This window comes from Ranitomeya imitator, chromosome 2 (genome assembly GCF_032444005.1).
Source record: "Ranitomeya imitator isolate aRanImi1 chromosome 2, aRanImi1.pri, whole genome shotgun sequence".
In the NCBI taxonomy this organism is placed as follows: domain Eukaryota; kingdom Metazoa; phylum Chordata; class Amphibia; order Anura; family Dendrobatidae; genus Ranitomeya; species Ranitomeya imitator.
The window spans coordinates 35,663,744-35,686,518 of NC_091283.1; the positions used below are offsets into that span (position 1 = coordinate 35,663,744).

The window sequence follows — 22,775 nt, forward strand, 5'->3', positions numbered from 1 at the left end:
CCAATTTAGCAATCAAAATCGCCTGTTGAAGTGAAAGGTTCCTCCTTTTGATGACTTTATTAGTAAAGAAAAATCAACGTTTCGGCCGCACAGGGCCTTTATCAAGCCATAAGAAAATAAAGATATGCATATGTACTAGTGATGAGCGAATATACTCAGTACTCGAGATTTCCCGAGCACACTCGGGGGTCCTCCGAGTATTTTTTAGTGCTCGGAGATTTCGTTTTCAGCTGAATGATTTACATGTGTTAGCCAGCTTGATTACATGTGGGGATTCCCTAGCAACCAGGCAACCCCCACATGTACTTATGCTGGCTAATAGCTGTAAATCATTCAGCTGAGGCGATGAAAACTAAATCTCCGAGCACTAAAAAATACTCGGAGGTCACCCGAGCGTGCTCGGAAAATCGCGAGTACCGAGTATATTCGCTCATCACTAATATGTACCTTTATTTATGGCTTGATAAAGGCCCTATGCTGTTGAAACACTGATTTTTCTGTACTAATAAAGTCACCAAAAGGAGGACGTCTGGTGCCCTGGTTCTTGGATTTTTCTGTGTAGCTGCAACTTTGTGGAGGAAGGTTGCACCGAGTGTGTAGGGACAACAGAGTGGTGCGCAGGACTCATCTATTGTAAGTAGATGGTGCCATTAAAAAAAAATGACAGCGCACAGATGTCACCCACATGTTGTACATTTTTTTTTTTATGGACAGGTGAACCAAAAATGGCTGAAAATTGGATACAGCACACTTTTTCGTATAAAAAAAAAAAAAAAAAAAATAATATATATATATATATATATATATATATATATATATATATATATATATATATATATATATATGTCCGAATGAGACATTGGGCTGAATTCATACCTCTGTTTTCTGCATTTTTCACTTTTCCATTATAGTCTATGAAGCTGTTCACACGCCTGTGATTTCTTTTTTTTATGGACCGTGAATACAAAAAAACAGCAAACGCACGTTTGACATCCCTGCGTCATCCGAGTTCTGTCCGTTTTTTTTTTCTTTGCGCCATTTAATTGGTAGGAGACGCTGGGAGTTTTTTTTATTCTTTTGCATGCGAGAAAAAAATGGATGAAACATTTGAGACAAAAAAAAATTGTATATTGCACAACGCTCCTTTTTTTTTTTTTCTCATAAGCACAATTTTTTTTTTTATATATATTTTTTCCAGATATTTAATAGTAAAGGTAAAAACGGACATTACGATCCTAAAAGGGCGCATATCGGGGAGGACACTTCAGGCGGCGAGGCGCTGAGATCCGGAAGACCTGATGAGTGTTTTATTTCGCCTCTTCTATGTCCAAAGCATGGGATACAGGAAAGATATATATCTTGGTACCATGTTAGCCAGTCTGTGCCTGATGAAGAGACCTGAGGAGTCTCGAAAGCTGCAATTTGTTACCATCTTTTCAGTTAGCCATTAAAGGGTATCAACCACTGAGGACTCTCAATTCTAAATATTTTTCAAAGCATCGGAGGAAGTTGTCATAGGAAGTGAGCGCGTAGTATCGGAATGTGGTTTTTGTAATATTACCGGAGGCTTTGGCCGCCCCCCTCCCTCCGCTTGCTCGGCAGTGCGAGGGTTAATAGGCCTGTATACCCCCCCTCCTTCCTTCGTATATCTCCACCCTCCCCCAGTAACCTCACCCACCACCAGCTCTCTCCTTCTGTCTGTGAATCAATTTTCTTCTTTCCTCACACCCTTCTCTCCTTGCTTCATTGAAAAGGGGCTTTTTACGTTTTTCGCGTTTTTATTTTATCTATTTATTTTTATTTTTTTTAATTAAATTCGTCCCCCAAAAAATAAAACTTGTGAAAATCTATCGGGTCTCAGATTACGCAGTGATTTTTTATTTTTTTTTTGGGGGGGAAGGACGTTCGCCTTTATGAGTAATGGTAAGAAGTTGCCGATGGATTCACCCCTCCCGGCCTGTAAGGAGGTCCATCTTTTCGGAGAAGTTGAGTGAGGAACGATCCTTCAGACGTAGCGGAGAGACGCCAAGGATTTGTGGAGGAGCCTGGAAGGGGTATGTGTATATGGGTGGTGTGCGTACGTGTGGCCATAATGATGGAGGGTCTATGGTCGGACCGTCGCGGCCACGGGATAGGAAAGCTGAGGAATCGAGAGTCTAACGTAACGTTCCGCACCATCGGTATAGTATATGTCATGGTTATATATATATATATATATATATATATATATATATATATATATACTGTATATACCCATCCTCACATGTAAAGCGACATGGAATAAATGATGCTATAATAATTAATAATAATAATATATATCGTATGACTAACTTTCTTTGTGCGCAGTTCACTGTCAATCTCCACAGCTCAGATGTCACAGATCGGCCCCGTATACACGGCGGTCTATATGGCCGTATGTGTGGACAGCTGCGCCTTTGTCTCTCCATTGTCTCCAGACAGGAACCAGGACTCTTAACTGTTCATCTCTCACAGTCACATCTATCTTGACTGAGGTTTCTTTCCTGGTCTGATGATGTCTCTTTTCACTGTACGGTCTCTCCACCATCTCATTGTTTTGGGATGCTACATCCCGCCCCCTCCCCCCACCGGTCTGTCTAGGCGCCCCCAGATTTATTGCAATGTATGGTGTTACCCATCTGGTGATCCCATTGTGTTTTTCTTCACTGTGCTGTCTCTCTCCACTGTCACTGCACTGTGCTGTCTCTCTCCACTGTCACTGCACTGTGCTGTCTCTCTCCACTGTCACTGCACTGTGCTGTCTCTCTCCACTGTCACTGCACTGTGCTGTCTCGCTCCACTGTCACTGCACTGTGCTGTCTCTCTCCACTGTCACTGCACTGTGCTGTCTCTCTCCACTGTCCCTGCACTGTCCCTGCACTGTGCTGTCTCTCTCCACTGTCCCTGCACTGTCCCTGCACTGTGCTGTCTCTCTCCACTGTCCCTGCACTGTCCCTGCACTGTGCTGTCTCTCTCCACTGTCCCTGCACTGTGCTGTCTCTCTCCACTGTCCCTGCACTGTGCTGTCTCTCTCCACTGCGCTCTCTCTCCACTGTCGCTGCACTGTGCTGTCTCTCTCCACTGTCACTGCACTGTCTCTCTCCACTGTCACTGCACTGTGCTGTCTCTCTCCACTGTCACTGCACTGTCTCTCTCCACTGTCACTGCACTGTGCTGTCTCTCTCCACTGTCGCTGCACTGTGCTGTCTCTCTCCACTGTCACTGCACTGTGCTGTCTCTCTCCACTGTCCCTGCACTGTGCTGTCTCTCTCCACTGTCGCTGCACTGTGCTGTCTCTCTCCACTGTCCCTGCACTGTGCTGTCTCTCTCCACTGTCACTGCACTGTGCTGTCTCTCTCCACTGTCACTGCACTGTGCTGTCTCGCTCCACTGTCACTGCACTGTGCTGTCTCTCTCCACTGTCACTGCACTGTGCTGTCTCTCTCCACTGTCCCTGCACTGTGCTGTCTCTCTCCACTGCGCTGTCTCTCTCCACTGTCCCTGCACTGTGCTGTCTCTCTCCACTGCGCTCTCTCTCCACTGTCCCTGCACTGTGCTGTCTCTCTCCACTGTCACTGCACTGTGCTGTCTCTCTCCACTGTCACTGCACTGTGCTGTCTCTCTCCACTGTCACTGCACTGTGCTGTCTCTCTCCACTGTCACTGCACTGTGCTGTCTCTCTCCACTGTCACTGCCCTGCATGGTCTGGCACCCCTGCCACTAGCTGTCTTGCTCTGCTATCATTGCACTGCACAATCTTGCTCTGTTGTTATTGCACAGAGGCAATGATAGCAGAGCAAGACAGCGCAGTGCAATGATAGCAGAGCAAGACAGCGCAGTGCAATGATAGCAGAGCAAGACAGCGCAGTGCAATGATAGCAGAGCAAGACAGCGCAGTGCAATGATGGCAACGCACTCACTGTACTATCATTGCACTGCGCTGTCTCGCTCTGCTATCATTGCATTGAGCTGTCTTGCTATGCTATCTTTGCACTGAGCTGCCTCTCCCTTTTATCATTGCACTGCGCTGTCTTGCTCTGCTATCATTGCACTGCGCTGTTTTGCTCTGCTATCATTGCTCTGCCTCGCTCTGCAATCATTGCACTGCCTTGCTATGTTATCATTGCACTGCGCTGTCTCGCTCTGCTATCATTGCACTGCGCTGTCTCGTTCTGCTATCATTGCATTGCGCTGTCTAGCTCTGCTATCATTACATTGCGCTGTCTCGCTCTGCTATCATTGCATTGCGCTGTCTCGCTCTGCTATCATTGCATTGCGCTGTCTCGCTCTGCTATCATTGCATTGCGCTGTCTCGCTCTGCTATCATTGCATTGCGCTGTCTCGCTCTGCTATCATTGCATTGCGCTGTCTCGCTCTGCTATCATTGCATTGCGCTGTCTCGCTCTGCTATCATTGCATTGCGCTGTCTCGCTCTGCTATCATTGCATTGCGCTGTCTCGCTCTGCTATCATTGCATTGCGCTGTCTCGCTCTGCTATCATTGCATTGCGCTGTCTCGCTCTGCTATCATTGCATTGCGCTGTCTCGCTCTGCTATCATTGCATTGCGCTGTCTCGCTCTGCTATCATTGCATTGCGCTGTCTCGCTCTGCTATCATTGCACTGCGCTGTCTCGCTCTGCTATCATTGCACTGCGCTGTCTTTCACATCTCCCTCCCTTGTCTGGTCTATCCTCCATTGTCCACTTGCGCTATGCCACCGTCTCACTGCACTCTTACACGCTTTCCTTCTTGATTACAGTCTGTTTACCCCGTCTTCCCCTCCTCTTTACCTCACATAATATTTGGCCTAAGTGCATACAATTTTGGAATTACAGCCGTAATCCTTGATGTGGTGTTTACTACTGTTCCCCATAATAAACAGATCAGTAATTAACATAGTAAAATGCTTATTAACGCCGGAGCGCCAGATATAGAGCTGGTGCCAAGTGGGTGACGGATAATTACCATGAGATGAGCTATTGTTAATGTCATTTAGCTCTGAGTTGAATTTTAGATGACGGTTGAATGAGACATTATGTATATATGTATCTTTTATAGTGTGTTCTTTTATTGTTTTTCTAATTTTGGGGATTAGGGAAGCATTTGATGTGACCACCATAGATGTGAAGATTATTTCTCCAACTTCTTCTTGTAAAATTATCTCGGAATCTAAAAATCCATCTTACTTTCGTTTGTTTGATGGTACTGTTTGCCTGGGTCTTTCATGTGTTTCCTTTTGAGTCTTTTTGTTTCATATCGCCATTTCTTCTGCTCTTGAGTCATGATATCATATTGCATTTCCTCAGGAGCATCCCGCTACGGTAAAGCAAGCTTGATCTTCTCCTTCAACCATGCCTCCTCCTTGCCAAATACTGATTATGGCGTCTGAAAAATAACCTAGGAACTCAAGTCAACATCCAAGCACAACCCTTGGAGTTATCAATTCAAAAAATGATGGAGGTTCCAGATTGGAAAGTCCATCTTATAGAAAGAAAGAGAAAAGAAGAAGAAGAGATGAAAAGGAGAGAGAGGGAGGAAGAGGAACGACTTGCAAAGATGCCTCCATGGAAGAGAGAGATCATTCTCCGAAGGAAGGCGAAGGCTGAGGCTTCTATGCCTGAGAGCAAAATTGAAACCGATGGAGAAGAACGAGATGAGAAAGTCGGAGGCTTTGTCGACGAAGAAATCCGGGAAAGTAGGGTCTTGAGAGAAAATATTGGTCCAGTTCAAAAAAATCCATTTATCCAACAGGAGAAGCAAAGACGGATACCAGAATATTCCTGCACTAGACCAAAGTCTACCACTGAGCAAACAGTCCGCTTTCCAAAAGTAGATGATCTACCCAATGAGGTGAAGGAGCAAGATGCTCCATTAGAGGAAAATCAACCTCCATCTATTGATGTGAAAGGGAGGGTGAGCAGACTGCTTAGTCGATTTGGAGGTTCAAGGACAGAAGAAGATAGCAGTGACGCGTGTTTACAACGAATAAATGGAGAAGGCGAAGGAGCCACCAAAACTGTATTGCCCACTGCTCCTGTAATGGCGGAGCCTGAAACTCAGGCCTCAAGTATTGCGAACCCCGCTCCGCCTTCCCCTTCCTGCCTACTTGCTGTCACGGGAAGCCAGACGCTAACTCAGGAAACCACTCTCTCCCCCTACGTCACTCCTTCCTCTTCCTGCATTGACTCGGAGCCATCTGAGCTCTCAGCTTGTGTGGCCCCCACGATCATGAGTGGGTTCACCACCAAGCAAAGCATGACGGAGGAAGTTAGACCTTTTCCTTTCCAGCTGCGTCCAGCATCTCCAGCCAGACAATTAAAACAGACTACCCAGGTATCTCCGGTCTTGTCAAGGCCAGAAACTGTCAAAGTTAACTCTGCAAAGACAGAAGAAGATGGTGAAACCGGGCTTAGTCCTTCCAAAGTTACCCGTAATTTCCAGGGCATCAAAAGAGTGACAGGAGAGAGTCAAGCCGTGCAAACGAGGAAAGGCAATACGATCACAGTCAACCCACGAAAAGCTGTCATCTGTGAGAACGGGTATGCTGTGACAGAGACCAAGTCTCCGACCACCAAGCCCGAATCTGGAAAGAAACGCTACCCAACGGCAGAAGAAATCAAAGTCATTGGAGGCTATCTGGCTTTATCCAAGTCCTGTCTGGCCAAACACAGTCGTGACAAGAAGAAGGTAAGGGGTGGTTTTATCTTGTCCTTCGGTATTGTAGTATTGCAGGCCCATTTTTCTTTTGACTCCTCAACCACAGATGTAGGTGAACACAGGCCCAAATGATCTGTATGACTTGTGCATTCTCTATATTTGTGCACAGATGTCGCTCTCCATCCCTCCTCTCCTCTACCTCCTCTGCTTTCCCTTCTCTACATAACAACCCCCACGTCTATGTCTGCTCCAGAATGTATCTCTGCTCCAGAATGTTATCTCTCACCATTCCATTTGCAGGCTAAAACAAGTTGTAGGTCATATTTAGAGTTAGCAAAAGTTTCAGCTGCGGGATACAAACAATCTGCTGCCTGAGCGCCGCTCCCTAGCTGGAAACCACATCCCAGTTATTTCTGTATATTGATCTCGCTCTTTATATAAAGTGCAAACCGTACCAATAAAGAAAAAACGTTTTGATTCCCATTAAAAACACCAAGGTACGCCAGAGCAAGAAATAACAGTTGTTATGGTCAGATTTGGTTTGTATGGATTTATAGGCTATTTTTTACCGGCACCCCAAAAAAAATTTTTCCCGTCATCCAATGCTTTTCAAATAAAAATTAAATCAGGTTTGCAAATACGTTTCATTTGAAAAAAAAAAAAAAGTCCAACTATTTTCTGTTCGCAACTTCAGTGCGAACCAACGTGTCTCCATGGCGACAGACAACAACAAAAACGTATATAGTCTGATCCTGTAGTCATACTCCCTTTTATCTGTCCCCTCACTCCTTCTAAAATACAAAATATATTTAAAAGGCTATTGCCATCTTAATAGATGAGAATTGTTGGATAGAGCTTGGGAAAACAAGCACTTTTGCAATTTACTGCTTCCGAAAAAATTTTCAGCCGTTCTTGAGATATTAACACTTTTTTTTTTTTTGCTTGCAAGTCGTTGCCTAGGAAATCGACCACTGCTGTTGTCTAGCTTGAAAGCAATGAGCTAAAGCTGCCCAGGATCAGGAGGTAACAGCGTGATCCAGCAATCATGGCCAGCTTCAAAACAGAGCTTACAAGCTCAACAGAAAAGGGCTTATAAGCACTGCACACGTTTTTCTGTCTAGTAGTGGTGGTCTGTCTCCAGGACAACGGGCTGTAAACAAAAAAAAAATAAATACATTTTAATATCTGAAGAACTACTGAAAATATAAATATGTAGTAAGTTACAAAATAGCTTGTATTTACAAGTACCATCCATGTATGCAGATGGGAATAACCCTTTAAGGATGAAATTGGAAGGGAATATGACTGCAGGATCAGACGTTTGTTGAGGGTATGTTTGTTGTCTGTTGCCATGGAATCACATTGGACTGCATAGCAGCTGTAGACAAAAAATAGTTGGAAATCCTTTTAAAGGAGCTCTCCTAGACCCACATATTGATGATTACCTATCTGATTTCTAGGAACCCACTGTTAATATATCATCGATATACCTGCTGCACTATTCCATCTATTCCACAGCAAGTTTCACCTGCAGATAAAATCCGCAGCTATGTGAGCCTTAGACCTGCTTCAGACGTCTGTGAAATGCAGTGTAAGCATATAACACATTGGCCATGGACCAGCCATGGGTCTCCTGACCTTAACTCAGTAGCCTTATAGGCATATATGGGGCTGCTGAGTTCGGGTCAGGCGACCCACAGCCAGTTAGTGCTTTGTGGTCCGCGCTGGTACCGTATTTCACGGACGTCTGAAGAGGTCGGTCCTCATTGTGAAAACTTTTTTGACTATAGGTTCAGAAGTCCCAGTGACCATCTACAAGACACCTGTATTCGTACGCATTGTTCTATGAAGGGTCCATGAGAAAATGTCTTCAGGACAGAAGTTCCTGTAGATACATGTTCTCATTATTTGCTGTGTGCATGTAAATACAGGAAGGTGTTGGCGCTGTACACAGGAAGTCCTGTGCAGAATTACGTAACGCAATGTGACTTTGTGACCCTGAAATTATCCACTTCATGCTAAATTACCAAACCAAGTCCTACGAAACGTCAATATTCATTTAAAGCCTATGTGCACCCTCGTTATGTAGTCAGAGCACTACTGAAAAAATGCAACGCCCATCTGGTTTTAACATTTTTTGGGGCCTACTTACGGTCAAGGTGGGCCCACTGCAGAGACATGACAGGCGAATAAGTAGTCACGACCAGGCTTGGACTGGGCCACAGGAGAACAGTAGAATCCTCTGGTGGGCCCCTGTGTGAGAACCACCACCCTTTATAGGAGAAATACTTGGCCCTATATACTTGAATCACTATGTACAGACAAAGGCAGCATCTTATTCATTTACCAAGTTCATGGTTATATAAATTTGTGATTGAGGAAAACATCACATTTGCATGTAGCTGAAAAGTGGGGCCCTGGAGTGGTTACTGGTGGGCCCTTGGTACTCCAGTCCAACACTGGTCACGACACCCACCCAATTGTAGGTTGACATTGTAGAGACCCTATTAGTCATAGCAGAGATGGACCACTCTCTGGAGGACCTCATATGTCTGAGTATTGTACAAGCAGCACACAGATTTCGATGGTCAGTGAATGATCAACTAGTCACCGAAGGAAGCAGCTACTTTAAGGGTTTGTCCACTTAAACTGCTGGATCGGTGATAACTTACTGATCAGTGGGGGGTTTGACCAATAAGACACACACTAATCGGCAAAACAGTGAATTTTTAGTCCTGGTTACAAAATGGAACAGCAAGTTGGATGTCCAACCATCACTCCATTCGTTCTCTATGGGGCTGTTGGAAAATGCCAAGCTCGGAGCTCGTCAGCCCCATAGAGAATGAATGGAGCAGTTGTTGGATCTGATCTAAGACTAACGGGGATAAAAGTGTTCCGTTCTGCCGATCGGTGCATGTCTCATCGGTCAGGCTCCCACCGATCAGCAATTCTGTGGAAAAGTGGTAACATGTTTTCACCAAACATCCCCCTTTAACAAGAGTGGCGCAACCTAGACAACCCCTTCCTTTAACAAAAAAAAAAAGTATTTGCACCCTCTAGGCACTGTGTATCTTCAATCCAAAGGCTCGTTGATTCCCTGCAAGGTATAGGAGTCCATGGATTATAGCCATGTAGTGCAACTCTGCAGGCGACCAGCCATGCAAGTCAGCCAAGCTCTAGGTCAAGAAGATAACCACTGAGGTCTCTTATTTTCTGGTAATCACAGAGGAGGCAAGTGTCAATAGATGCAATAAATCAGAGGCTTGGAGCTTTCTGAGCAATGATGTATATACACGTCTACATAGACTGTGTGGACTGGCGTTCAAGCACGTTGGCTGATGAACAATTGGACCCTTTCCTTTATGTAGACATTTGAAAACGCCCTTATGCTCTATCTTGTAATATGTGTATGGACACCTTGGACATCTGCCACCAAAAGCAAAATTTGCTCAATAATTTTGCACAAGCTCAACTCAAACGTTTTTTTTCTGCACGCAGACCTACAATATATGGCTGTAATGTCGGAGAGAGAATGATGAAATCATCCAGATTTGGCCTTCAATTCGTGGTGGCGAGGGGGTGAAAATAAAGACGGAATTTGAAATGGAAGCAATGAGTAATAGAGTGTAGAAGGCAGAAAAAAAGGATGTGATTACAGAGAGGGAAACGCAGCTGATAGAGGGGCCGAGACCGAGCAGCTGCACCCGAGGAGCTGTACATGGTCCACGAAAGATTAATAGTGATGAGCGAACGTGCTCGGATAAGACGTTATCCATGCTCGGGTGCTAACAGAATGTCTTCAGCGTGCTGGAAAAATATATTCAAGTCCCCGCGGCTGTTCGACAGCCGCAACACATTCAGGGATTGCCGGTTTCTTACGCAATCTGCACGTGCGTTTCAGCTGTCGAACAGGAGGAATAAAACAAGAACATTCGCTGTGATTAACATTCTATGGACTGAAGAATCTGGTGATAGTCAAGTTGCCTCTTTTTCAAAACCTAAAAAAATGCCCCATATTGTTACCGTGTCTTATAATGCACTATCTTGCAGGCATTTTAGTTATATTGTCTCCTTCCCCTTTTTGCAAACTAGACCAAGCTCTCGAACCCTCGATGAGATGTCGTACAGTTTGCTCATAACCCTTTCCCAATCCTACAATGTCTCAGCTTTTTAAAACTTATCTTGTGCTGCACCATTGTGGCCACTTATCAGAATTCAGAGCGCCTTCGCTTGCACCAACTTCCTACTTGATTGATGTCTTTCAATCCTCGATCTTTATACGTATGTGTTGGGCCGACCTACTGGGCAATTGCCCCATCCAGCAGTGGTTCTTATGTTTCACAGGTTTCTTGTCAAGCCATCGATCTGCAAGCTTTCACATGAATAGCCAAGCATCTGCTAAGGTACACACATTCCTCGGTAGCTGTGAAAGTTGCAGAGACTTGCTGCTGGTAACACCTATCCACGTCAATTTCCTCTCTATCGTCTTTATTCACTAGTGCAAACAAAAAAAAACACAAAGGTTGCCCATAGTATCTAATTAGGTTACAGAGAATGTGAGATTGCTAGTGCAACATTTGGACAGATCTTCCATAATAAATAGATGACCATGTGAAGAGACCCATCCGTGATGACCATGTGGAAGTCTAACAAAAAATAGCTGTTCTTTTCAGTTGATCTCTGCTGTCAGACTTCCACATGGTCATCTACTAATGGGTCTCTTCGCATGGTCATCTATTTATTATGGATGATCTTTCCAAATGGTCACCTAATGTAAAGCTTTGTCTTCCCCAATTAGTCATAGCAGAGATCATCTGAAAATAACAGCTCTCTTCTGGTGGACTTCCAGATCTTTGTCTATTTATGAGACTATCTACCTGGCAACCTATTGATTGCCAGGTCTGTTTATATGGTCACCTATTTATGGGTGGTCTGTCCACATGGTCACCTCTTATAGAGAGGAGTCTCCCCCCCCCCCCAATTAGTCATAGCCAAAATCGACTGAAAAGAACAGCTCTCATCTGGTGGACTTCCACATAGTCCCCTACTGATGGGTCTGTCTATATAGTCTACTATTTATGAGTGATCTTTCCATATTGTCACCTATTATAGTCGGGATCTCCTCCAATAATCATAGCAGAGATCAACTGAAAAGAACAGCTCTTTTCTGATGGACTTAAAAGTAGTCAAGTATTTATGGGTGATCTGTCCACATGGTCACCTATTATAGAGCAGAATCCCCCAATAGTCTTAGCAGAGACCAACTGAAGAGAAAAGTTCTCATCTGGTGGACTTCCACATAGTCACCTATTGATGGGTCTGTCCATATAGTCTACTATTTATGGGTGATCTGTCCACATCGTCACCTACATATTATAGAGGGGGTCTCCTCCAATAGTCTTAGCAGAGAGCAGCTCTCTTCTGGTGGACTTCCACATAGTCAACTATTTATGATTGATCTATCTACATTATCACCTATTATAGAAGGGGGTCTCCCCCAATAGGTATATCAGAGATCAACTGAAAAGAATAGCTAGTTTCTGATGGACTTCCATATGGTCACCTATTTATATGTCTGTTCACATGGTCACCTATTTATGGAACATTTCTCCACATAGTCACCTGTTATAAAGCATCATATACAGCCAATAGTGTTAGCAGAGATCGACTGAAGAAAACTGCTCCCTTCTGGTGAAATTCCACATGGTTACCACTTTATAAGATGTCAAACCACATGGTCAACTATTTATGGGAGGTCCGTCCACATGGTCACCTATTTATGGGAGGTCCATCCACATGGTCACCTATTTATGGGCAGATTGCTGGGGATTTCAGAACCCAAAATTTAATCAGAAGCAGCTTGTTTTAGAGAACGATGGTAAAGAAAATTTTGAACGTGTGACAAAAACCCACATTAACCAGAGGAAACCAATATGAGCCTCTCAAGTACGTAAAACCCAGCAAGCAAATGAACACTGACTCTGTAAAGGCAGGAAGAAGATAAAGGGATGCCATATATATTATTATTATTATTATTATACATTTTTATAGCGCCATTTATTCCATGGCGCTTTACATGTGAATACGGGGCAAATATAGACAAATACATTAAACATGAGCAGATAACAAGGCACACGAGTACATAAGGAGGGAGGACCCTGCCCGCGAGGGCTCACAGTCTGCAGGGGGTGGGTGAGGATACACTATAGATATATATAGACAACATAAGGAGATTATCAGTGCCCTAAATGCAAGTCTGCAGAACGGACGCCAGCCGGAGTGTAAACATTTCCGAATACAGTAGTAATATCACAAGCCTGACACTAATTAGAAATGTTACACATCGGTGAACAGAATGCGACTCCGCTGATTGCATAACTACTCGCGTCACACTAAACTCCGCTCCCATGACACATGGATTTAGGAAAAATGAACAGCGTGTCACCATGGTTTATTTAATTAAAAAAGTCAAAAGACAACTATACATTATATTTTTGTATAATTTGTAGTTTTCCATTGCCTGTAATACCCCGTGAAGTATAATTAATAAACACCCAGAGCCTAAAGCAACGGTGCATGACAAAAGGATTTTCTGCGCCGTTCTTGGACCCATAAGGACAGGCTTGGACTGGCCCACAGGAGAACAGGAGAATCCTCCGGTGGGCCTCCACCCTCTTATATGAGCAGTCCTTGACACAGTATACTTGAATCACTATGTACAGACAAATGCAGCATTTTATTAATTTAATAATCTATTCAATTCATTGTTATATAAACTTGTGATTGAAGATAGTCACATTTGCTTGAAGCTGAAAAGTGGGGCCCTGGAGTTGATTACAGGTGGGTCCTTGGCACTCCAGTCCAAAACTGTAAGGGCCATTGACAAGGGCTCATCTCTGGACATAAGCATATATCGATCGACTGCATGCAAGTTGATGAACACATATTTAATGGCCCCTTCCCCTTCAAATAGCTCATGATCTTCTCAATGTAGAAGCGACTACCACATCAACTTGTCTATGACCATCTAGAATATATTACAAGAACTAAAATAACACCCAAAAGGCTATGAAAAATTTCAGGTGGAATTTTTTTTATATAGAAAAAAAGTTCATTTATTTAGTGAAATGTCTTTGCATTCGATCCATTTGTCTGGTTGTAGAGCACAGATTTAGAGAAAACCTAACAAGGGCGCTGGTCAAGAAGAAGGCTAGAGAAGATGGTCTCAAGCCAAACGGTTTAAGGAAGAGTTAAGGAAGAGGAGGGGCAGAGAGACTTTTGAGAAGAAGGCTCATGACATCTGGGGTCATTGGGGGAGGAGAGACAGCTGGGTAAGAAAGGGAGGGGAGACCATGGAAGAGAAGGTCTGGAAATTCCCGAGGGCTGAAGAGACAGAGATTATTGATGGCCTGTGGACAATGGATAGAGGGAATAAAAGGGACATGCAGACTGTAGAGCAGCGAGATAATAATAAACTCTTTTATTGAGAGGATAGAAGAGGTCGAATATAATAAGATCATTCCGAGAGGAGGAGACCTTCTATGACTGAGCTTCTTCCTCTTCTTTCTGAATCATTTTCTCACAATGTTGGGCCTTTTCGTCTTTCCTCGCCCTTCATCTTTTCCTCACCCCTCACACCCAGCTGAAGCCTCTGCTTCTTTCCAAGAGAGATCTCAGCTTCTTCGTCCCCTTGTTGTCTCCCCTACATGACCCCTAACCATATAATCTTGTTAGGGCCCCAGCCAATTAAGAGATTAACATGCTTAACCCCTTCTTGGTCAGGCCAGCCTCGTATTTATTTTTGTAGGCCTACAGAGTCGCACGTACACGATACTATTGCACATATTTGGCAACACAAATTTCTGTGTGCATTCAGCATCTACAACTATCTACCTAAATTACAAACTAATGGTATAGTCCCTGGGCCATAAGCCCATTCATTCATGACGGCACGGTGCACCAGAGTCACCAGTAAGATTGGACTGCCACAGTGATAGCCCAATTCTGTACTGGGACAAGGAGCTGAAATAAGCTCTGCATGCTGGAGTTTGGTAGGGAACGTGATGTCATCAGTGACATTACAGGGACTCCCTTTGTAGAAGGGTCTAGGAGGCATTCAGATCACTGGTAGAACCTGTTCACCGATATTTGCTTACTATATTAAGACCCGATCTGCTTTTGTACCCCAACTAAAAAATGTCAGTACTTGCATAACTATCCTCCATCTACAAAAGGGGCTTTGTTCTCGGCACTATAAATACATCATACATTGCACAATCTACCACTCTGTTATCGTTGTACGCAGGAGAAAACTTTATTAGATTTTTTTTCTCTAAATAACCTATAAAATTAACTGATAATTTACAATATTAAGAACGTCCTATGTGACCCATAAAGAAAACAAAAAAACCCTTCATATTTCTGAGGACCATGTGTTCCGTCTTCTGTTTGAAGTTTTTAAGAGGTGGGCTCATCATCTTGATGTTGGAGATCTTCCTCTCCTTTCAATGTATCCATAATACATGTGTTATGTGAACAAAGCCTTCTCATAATATAGCCAAAATAAGATAAAGTCCAAGATTGGTACTGTCATGGATAAACATTAGGTCGTAGGTCGTACATGATGGACTTGTCTTTCTTCAACCTTAAAGCTATGAAAGTTGGTTTGGCCTTGGATCCACTAGATCATCATCCTTGTGGTCCATGGTATGATCTGGTTTATTACGGATGTTCAGAAATAATTGGTTATTTTTCAAATGGTGTTCAGTTTACCACAGCCAATATCTGTAAACCAAGGGTTGTAAAAGTCACAGTGGACCAGGCGTCAGTTCGCTGATTACTTTGTTTACTAGTATTGTATATGAAGTTTCTTATTGTCATACCCTAAGACTTATTTTACCTTCCAAAATGGCCTAACTGGCTTATGAGGACTTCGTCATCCCTACTTAACACTAAGCCAAAAAGTCCAGCCAAAATCCTTACCCCACCCCATGATAACTAACTTGTAGAGGTTCTCCAGTTCGGAAAGCCTTCACATTTACACAAGTCAACACATTCCAGTAAAGTCAATTCTCTCCACTTTTTTTGTCATCAGATGAACATCTCCTTTCCGGATGCGGATCTAGAGAGCACCTTTGAGTATCCATCTGAGAGCTCAATGTTAGCAGAATATGGGCCATCGGATGAGCCAGAGGTCCCAGTTGCTCCATTTGCTCAGCCCGAAGATGACGAAGAAGAAGAAAGCGCCCTGTTGGGAGGCATCTTAAGAAGGAAAGCTCTCATAGTCGGTGAGTAATATGACTTCAGTTTTCAGTTTTGTTTTGTTTTTTCATTTTTATCATATATTGTTATACTATCCCATAATATGTCCCCACTCTACTCTGTTGTAGACGAGTCCTGCAAACGCTGAGGAGCAGTCACAAAGCGTTTTGGGTACTGAGCACCATGCACCTGTGGATCCTGGTATTTTCTTACCAGTTCAACAAACCATGTTTACCAATGAAAACAACAATACTACCAATTGGAAAGAAAAGTTGTTGCTTTCACGTCCAAGAGGTGGACTTGGTCTATTTACGAAGAGCTGCTTTCTGTAGGCCAATCATTATTTGAAAGGGAGGTCAAACCATTCAAACTATTGACTGACCCAGTGAAGGCAACACTTATTGATCATGGAACCAAAGGTGGCAATACACGATGGTCTAAAATTGACCAAAACATACGATTTTAACTAATACGATCATTCACCGAGTGAAACAGTGAAAGTCTGTCTACACCTGGATTGAAAGTCAGATATGATCAAAGTTTTTGTCTGACAATCACCAGTCCATGAAAGATCTTTACTGGAAGAACATTAACAGAATACTACATTGATCTTCACCTGGTATCATTGAAAATGTCTCACCAGTTTGATCGACAACAACAGCCATGGTGGACTAAACCACGTACGGTTACGTCTACGTAAGGATGGATGACCAGATGATTGATCATTCGACCATCGACCAACTTTTATCTAATGTGTATGCCCACCTTTAGAGCATCTTCTTCGGCTTTGATTACCATGTATCTGTAAAATAATCCAAATTCTTAAAGGGGACCTGTGAGCGCATTTTTACATGTAGTAATAGTGCTATGGCTGGGAAGGTGTTTGTTCCCCATTACAAATGACACCTTTCTTGTAGAAATCTAATGTGCCTGTCATGGCTAACCTAGCATAGAAGATTTATGAGAATCAAACAGGAAGTGCCCTGGTGGGGGCGTGTCAGTAGGAAGCAACAGTCCAAGTGCAGGGACACGCCTTCCAGTGCATTTCCTGCCTGACTTGCCTAAGTCTTCTACGCTAGATTACTCATGACTGGTACATCGGATATATACAGAAAAGGTATCATTTTTCTTTGGGAACAAGAGCCTATACAGCAACACCACTTCTTCAATATAAAGAAACGTGCTGACAGGATCCCTTTAAATTGGTGGAGGACTAACAATGACCTGTTCTTAGAATATACACATTACTGGTGAGACTAGTTTTAGCCATATATTAGTTTCTTAATATATTGTATTAGTTAATTGTGATAATGTATAGATTGACTTCATTTAGATATAGCTTGTCCTAATTCACTGTACGCTAAAAAGATTGTACAAGAACATGGCTGATTTTTCTCCAAAACACAAAGCCGCCGCTTCCTTCTCCATACGTAGGTTGTGTCTGGTATTGGGATGAATGTGGCTGACTTGCAATACCACACACAACCACTAAACAGATGTGGCGCTATTTAAGAAAAAAAATCAGCCATCTTGAAACTATGTATTGTCTAGACTATTAGAACAAGCTACTGTTATAACCACTGAAATCATTACCAGATCGAGTCCATCCGGTTATTAGTCGCCAAGTTCATTTTACCTAATTAGTTTCCTTCTTTTAACCACGTTGCTGGAGAATGTCTTGCTATTACTGGTAACACCAGAAGTATTACTGGTGAGTGATCCTCTAGACCAAGGTACTGGTATTAACCCATATTACACCATTGGAAAAATTGAGTAGGTTGAGAAAAAATTTTTTTGGTGTATTCGGCCACAGAATAAAGGACTTCCATTGGCTCAGGACTGTCACCGTTCTCGATGAGGACGCTTTGCTTGAGACTAGTTCACATTGCTAGTTTTATTACCGACAAGTATTTCTTTAAACTGTGTTTATTTTTTTTTTGTTTATTTTGTATTTTTTTTATATATTTTTTTTTTATATTTTTGTATGTTTTTGATACAAGGAAATGTTGATAACGAGCGTTTGCTATCGGGGCTTTAAGATTTCTTACTGTACGTGAGTGCCAATCCCCTCCTTTACGAATACAGAAGGTAATGGGTCAGGGGGAAACCACCCACGGACCCCCAGATTGTTCAGCCACTTTGAATGTGTCGCCATATTGTTTTGTTTTTTTTGCGTATTTTTACTGTTATCAACGGAAAATGATGTTCGTCAGTTGAGACTATAAGGAGCCGGTTCCTCATACAAAGTGTTGGCTGCCAATCCATGGATGAGCCGGCATCGCCGAGAAGAAACTGGACTATTCCCCAATAGCGGCCACCTCTGCGAGGGCGCCTGTCTCGCCGGACATCATAGTGTTCCCGCAGGGACCAGTCTGCTTCCATAATGCACTGCGTTTTGCACTTAATTTTGAATGTTTTAATATATATATGAATGTACGCGTGTCTCCTCATTGTATTTCTCGGAGGGATGCAAATCATGACTGCGATTTTGTAAGAACGTGCTGTAAAATATACAATTAAGAGTAATGATTCTGACATCGGCCTGGCGTGGACTGTTCTGTATCCTCACAATGCACGACACCGACATGTGATGGACGTGGTAATGGTCAGAGTAACTCTCCGACAAGACGATCACAGGGACCCACTGCTCAGTGCGTAATAGCCACTTGTCGTCACTAAGTGACCTACTGTGTCAGGCTTTTAGGTTAAACGCATTTTTTTTTCATAATAATCTTATGAAAAACTAAGAAAAAATCACTATATAAAAGAAAAATCAGTAATCATTTGCACTTGCACTATACTCAAACCTCCTGTAGTTTTCAGATAACTTTTCAGTATTGTCATTATCATTGCAGGCAGGATTGAAATGAAAGGTAATACAGTAGATAACACAGGATCCACCATTCACAATAGGTGATGTCACAGCTCACCTCCTCCTCCTCCTGTATAATGACTAATAACACCTCTATATACAGTAGATAACAGAGGATCCACCATTCACAATAGGTGATATCACAGCTCACCTCCTCCTCCTGCACAATGACTGATAACACCTCTATATACAGTAGATAACACAGGATCCACCATTCACAATAGGTGATGTCACAGCTCACCACCTCCTTCTGTACAATGACTGATAACACCTCTATATACAGTAGATAACACAGGATCCACCATTCACAATAGGTGATGTCACAGCTCACCTCCTCCTCCTGCACAATGACTGATAACACCACTATATACAGCAGATCACACAGGATCCACATTCACAATAGGAGATGTCACAACTCACCTCCTCCTCCTGCACAATGACTGATACCTCTGTATACAGTAGATAACACAGGATCCACCATTCACAATAGGTGATGTCACAGCTCACCTCCTCCTCCTGTGCAATGACTGATAACACCTCTATATACAGTAGATAACACAGGATCCACCATTCACAATAGGTGATGTCACAGCTCACCTCCTCCTCCTGCACAATGACTGATAACACCTCTATATACAGCAGATCACACAGGATCCACATTCACAATAGGTGATGTCACAACTCACCTTCTCCTCCTGCACAATGACTGATACCTCTGTATACAGTAGATAACACAGGATCCACATTCACAATAGGTGATGTCACAGCTCACCTCCTCTTCCTGTATAATGACTGATCACACCTCTATATACAGTAGATAACACAGGATCCACCATTCACAATAGGTGATGTTACAGCTCACCTCCTCCTCCTGTACAAGGACTGAAAACACCTCTATATACAGTAGATAACACAGGATCCACCATTCACAATAGGTGATGTCACAGCTCACCTCCTCTTCCTGTATAATGACTGATAACACCTCTATATACAGTAAATAACATTGGATCCACCATTCACAAAAGGTGATGTCACAGCTCACCTCCTCCGCCTGTACAATGACTGATAACACCTCTATACCTCTACATACAGTAGATAACACAGGATCCACATTCACAATAGGTGATGTCACAGCTCACCTCCTCCTCCTGTATAATGACTGATAACACCTCTATATACAGCAGATCACACAGGATCTACCATTCACAATAGGTGATGTCACAGCCTCCCTCCTCCCTCTCCCGTACAATGAGTGATAACACCTCTATATACAGTAGATAACACAGGATCTACCATTCACAATAGGTGATGTCACAGCTCACCTCCTCCCTCTCCCGTACAATGACTGATAACACCTCTATATACAGTAGATAACACAGGATCCACCATTCACAATAAGAGATGTCACAGCTCACCTCCTCCTCCTCCTGTACAATGTCTGATAACTTCTTTATATACAGTAGATAACACAGGATCCACCATTCACAATAGGTGATGTCACAGCTCACTTCCTCCTCCTGCACAATGACTGATAATACCTTTATATACAGTAGATAACACAGGATCCACCATTCACAATAGGTGATGTCACAGCTCACTTCCTCCTCCTGCACAATGACTGATAACACCTCTATATACAGTAGATAACACAGGATCCACATTCACAATAGGTGATGTCACAGCTCACTTCCTCCTCCTGCACAATGACTGATAACACCTCTATATACAGTAGATAACACAGGATCCACATTCACAATAGGTGATGTCACAGCTCACCTCCTCCTCCTGTATAATGACTGATAACACCTCTATATACAGCAGATCACACAGGATCTACCATTCACAATAGGTGATGTCACAGCTCACCTCCTACCTCTCCCGTACAATGACTGATAACACCTCTATATACAGTAGATAACACAGGATCTACCATTCACAATAGGTGATGTCACAGCTCACCTCCTCCCTCTCCCGTACAATGACTGATAACACCTCTATATACAGTAGATAACACAGGATCCACCATTCACAATAAGAGATGTCACAGCTCACCTCCTCCTCCTGTACAATGTCTGATAACTTCTCTATATACAGTAGATAACACAGGATCCACCATTCACAATAGGTGATGTCACAGTTCACTTCCTCCTCCTGCACAATGACTGATAACACCTCTATATACAGTAGATAACACAGGATCCACATTCACAATAGGTGATGTCACAGCTCACCTCCTCCTCCTGTACAATAACTGATAACACCTCTACATACAGTAGATAACACAGGATCCACCATTCACAATAGGAGATGTCACAGCTCACCTCCTCCCCCTGTACAATGTCTGATAACACCTCTATATACAGTAGATAACACAGGATCCACATTCACAATAGGTGATGTCACAGCTCACCTCCTCCTCCTGTACAATAACTGATAACACCGCTACATACACTAGATAACACAGGATCCACCATTCACAATAGGTGATGTCACAGCTCACCTCCTCCTGTACAATGACTAATAACACCTGTATATACAGTAGATAACACAGGATCCAACATTCACAATAGAGGATGTCACAGCTCACCTCCTCCTCCTCCTGTACAATGACTGATAACACCGCTATATACAGTAGATAACACAGGATCCACCATTCACAATAGAGGATGTCACAGCTCACCTCCTCCTCCTCCTGTACAATGACTGATAACACCTCTATATACAGTAGATAACACAGGATCCACCATTCACAATAGAGGATGTCACAGCTCACCTCCTCCTCCTCCTGTACAATGACTGATAACTCCGCTATATACAGTAGATAACACAGGATCCACCATTCACAATAGGTGATGTCACAGCTCCCCTCCTCCCTCTCCCGTACACTGATACAGTAGATTGCACAGGATAAGAAAAAGAGGGAGATGGCCGTTATGAACCCTCCCATCAGAATGAGGTGAATGACAGGTTCTCAGTTAACTCATTCTGCAGTCAGCTACTGACAGTACAGCGCAGAAGTTACAGAAGCAAATGGTGCAAAATTATTAATCAAATGCAATTGCAAGAATTATTTTTGGCCCAGATTAGATGCATTTAAGTAAAAAGCAAAAAATGTGTCTCCATAACCTTTTACTCGTAACTTTATCCTGTAAAGGGGCAGCTTAAAAAAATACAAACAAATAAAGTGGGTTAGCTGTTCGGATGCCCACCATGACACCACTACGGGGGCCCTGGGGTCACCACAGTACCCATTAGGAGGAGGGTCGCTGCGGGCAGCGGATTGGGCCAACATGCATGTACCCAGGTGTAACCTTGTATGGAGCAACATGTCCTGCCAATAACTGCAATCACAGCCACTGATAGGAACAGATTTTGTACTTCATCTTGGCCGAAAGGCTGAAAAGCGACATTTTTTGGCACAGTTTTGAAACCTTTTAGTCAGAAATTGCATTGGATAATTTGGCAACCAAAGGTGACCTCACCAATATGTCATAAATGCCGAACCCTCTACCTAAATAACCCCAAGGCTGGCATTGCTCATTCCTCCATACAAAAAAACCTTCCAAAAATATACAAGGTGGACGCCATCTGCTGGTTATAAGCTGTACTACAGCGAAACTGCGGCCTCAAAAATACCAAAAAATGAAGCCAATCTTTTGTCTTCTGATGTCCTCAGAAGAGTTTTTGGTCCCCACAGGGTTAAAATATAGAATTATTGGGGCTAAATAAGTTACTAAACCAGCTGGTCCCCAAAATTTTGCACAAACACAAGCACATTAAAGAGCGGATAATACAATTGTTAGTTATCGCACAGCAAGAATTTAAAAAAAATGTATACGGGATGGACGAGATACAAAAAGTATCACACGGTGCAAATGAGGAAAACGTTAGGAACTGTTTTCATCGGTGAACTTTAACTCAAAGCTGGAAAATTTTCAGATCAGAGTGAAAATTTGGGATAATGAGA

General features: G+C 43.1%; 1 protein-coding gene across 1 annotated transcript; it reads left to right on the forward strand.

The window, feature by feature from the left end:
* Window positions 1–1,514: 1,514 nt before the first annotated feature.
* PPP1R18 (protein phosphatase 1 regulatory subunit 18) lies at window positions 1,515–18,471 on the forward strand. The gene is made up of 4 exons (XM_069746447.1): window positions 1,515–2,054; window positions 5,325–6,705; window positions 15,770–15,962; window positions 16,065–18,471. Exons 2-4 carry the CDS (start codon window positions 5,470–5,472, stop codon window positions 16,082–16,084), a joined length of 1,449 nt encoding a protein of 482 aa, XP_069602548.1. The 5' UTR covers window positions 1,515–2,054; window positions 5,325–5,469; the 3' UTR covers window positions 16,085–18,471.
* Window positions 18,472–22,775: the final 4,304 nt, after the last annotated feature.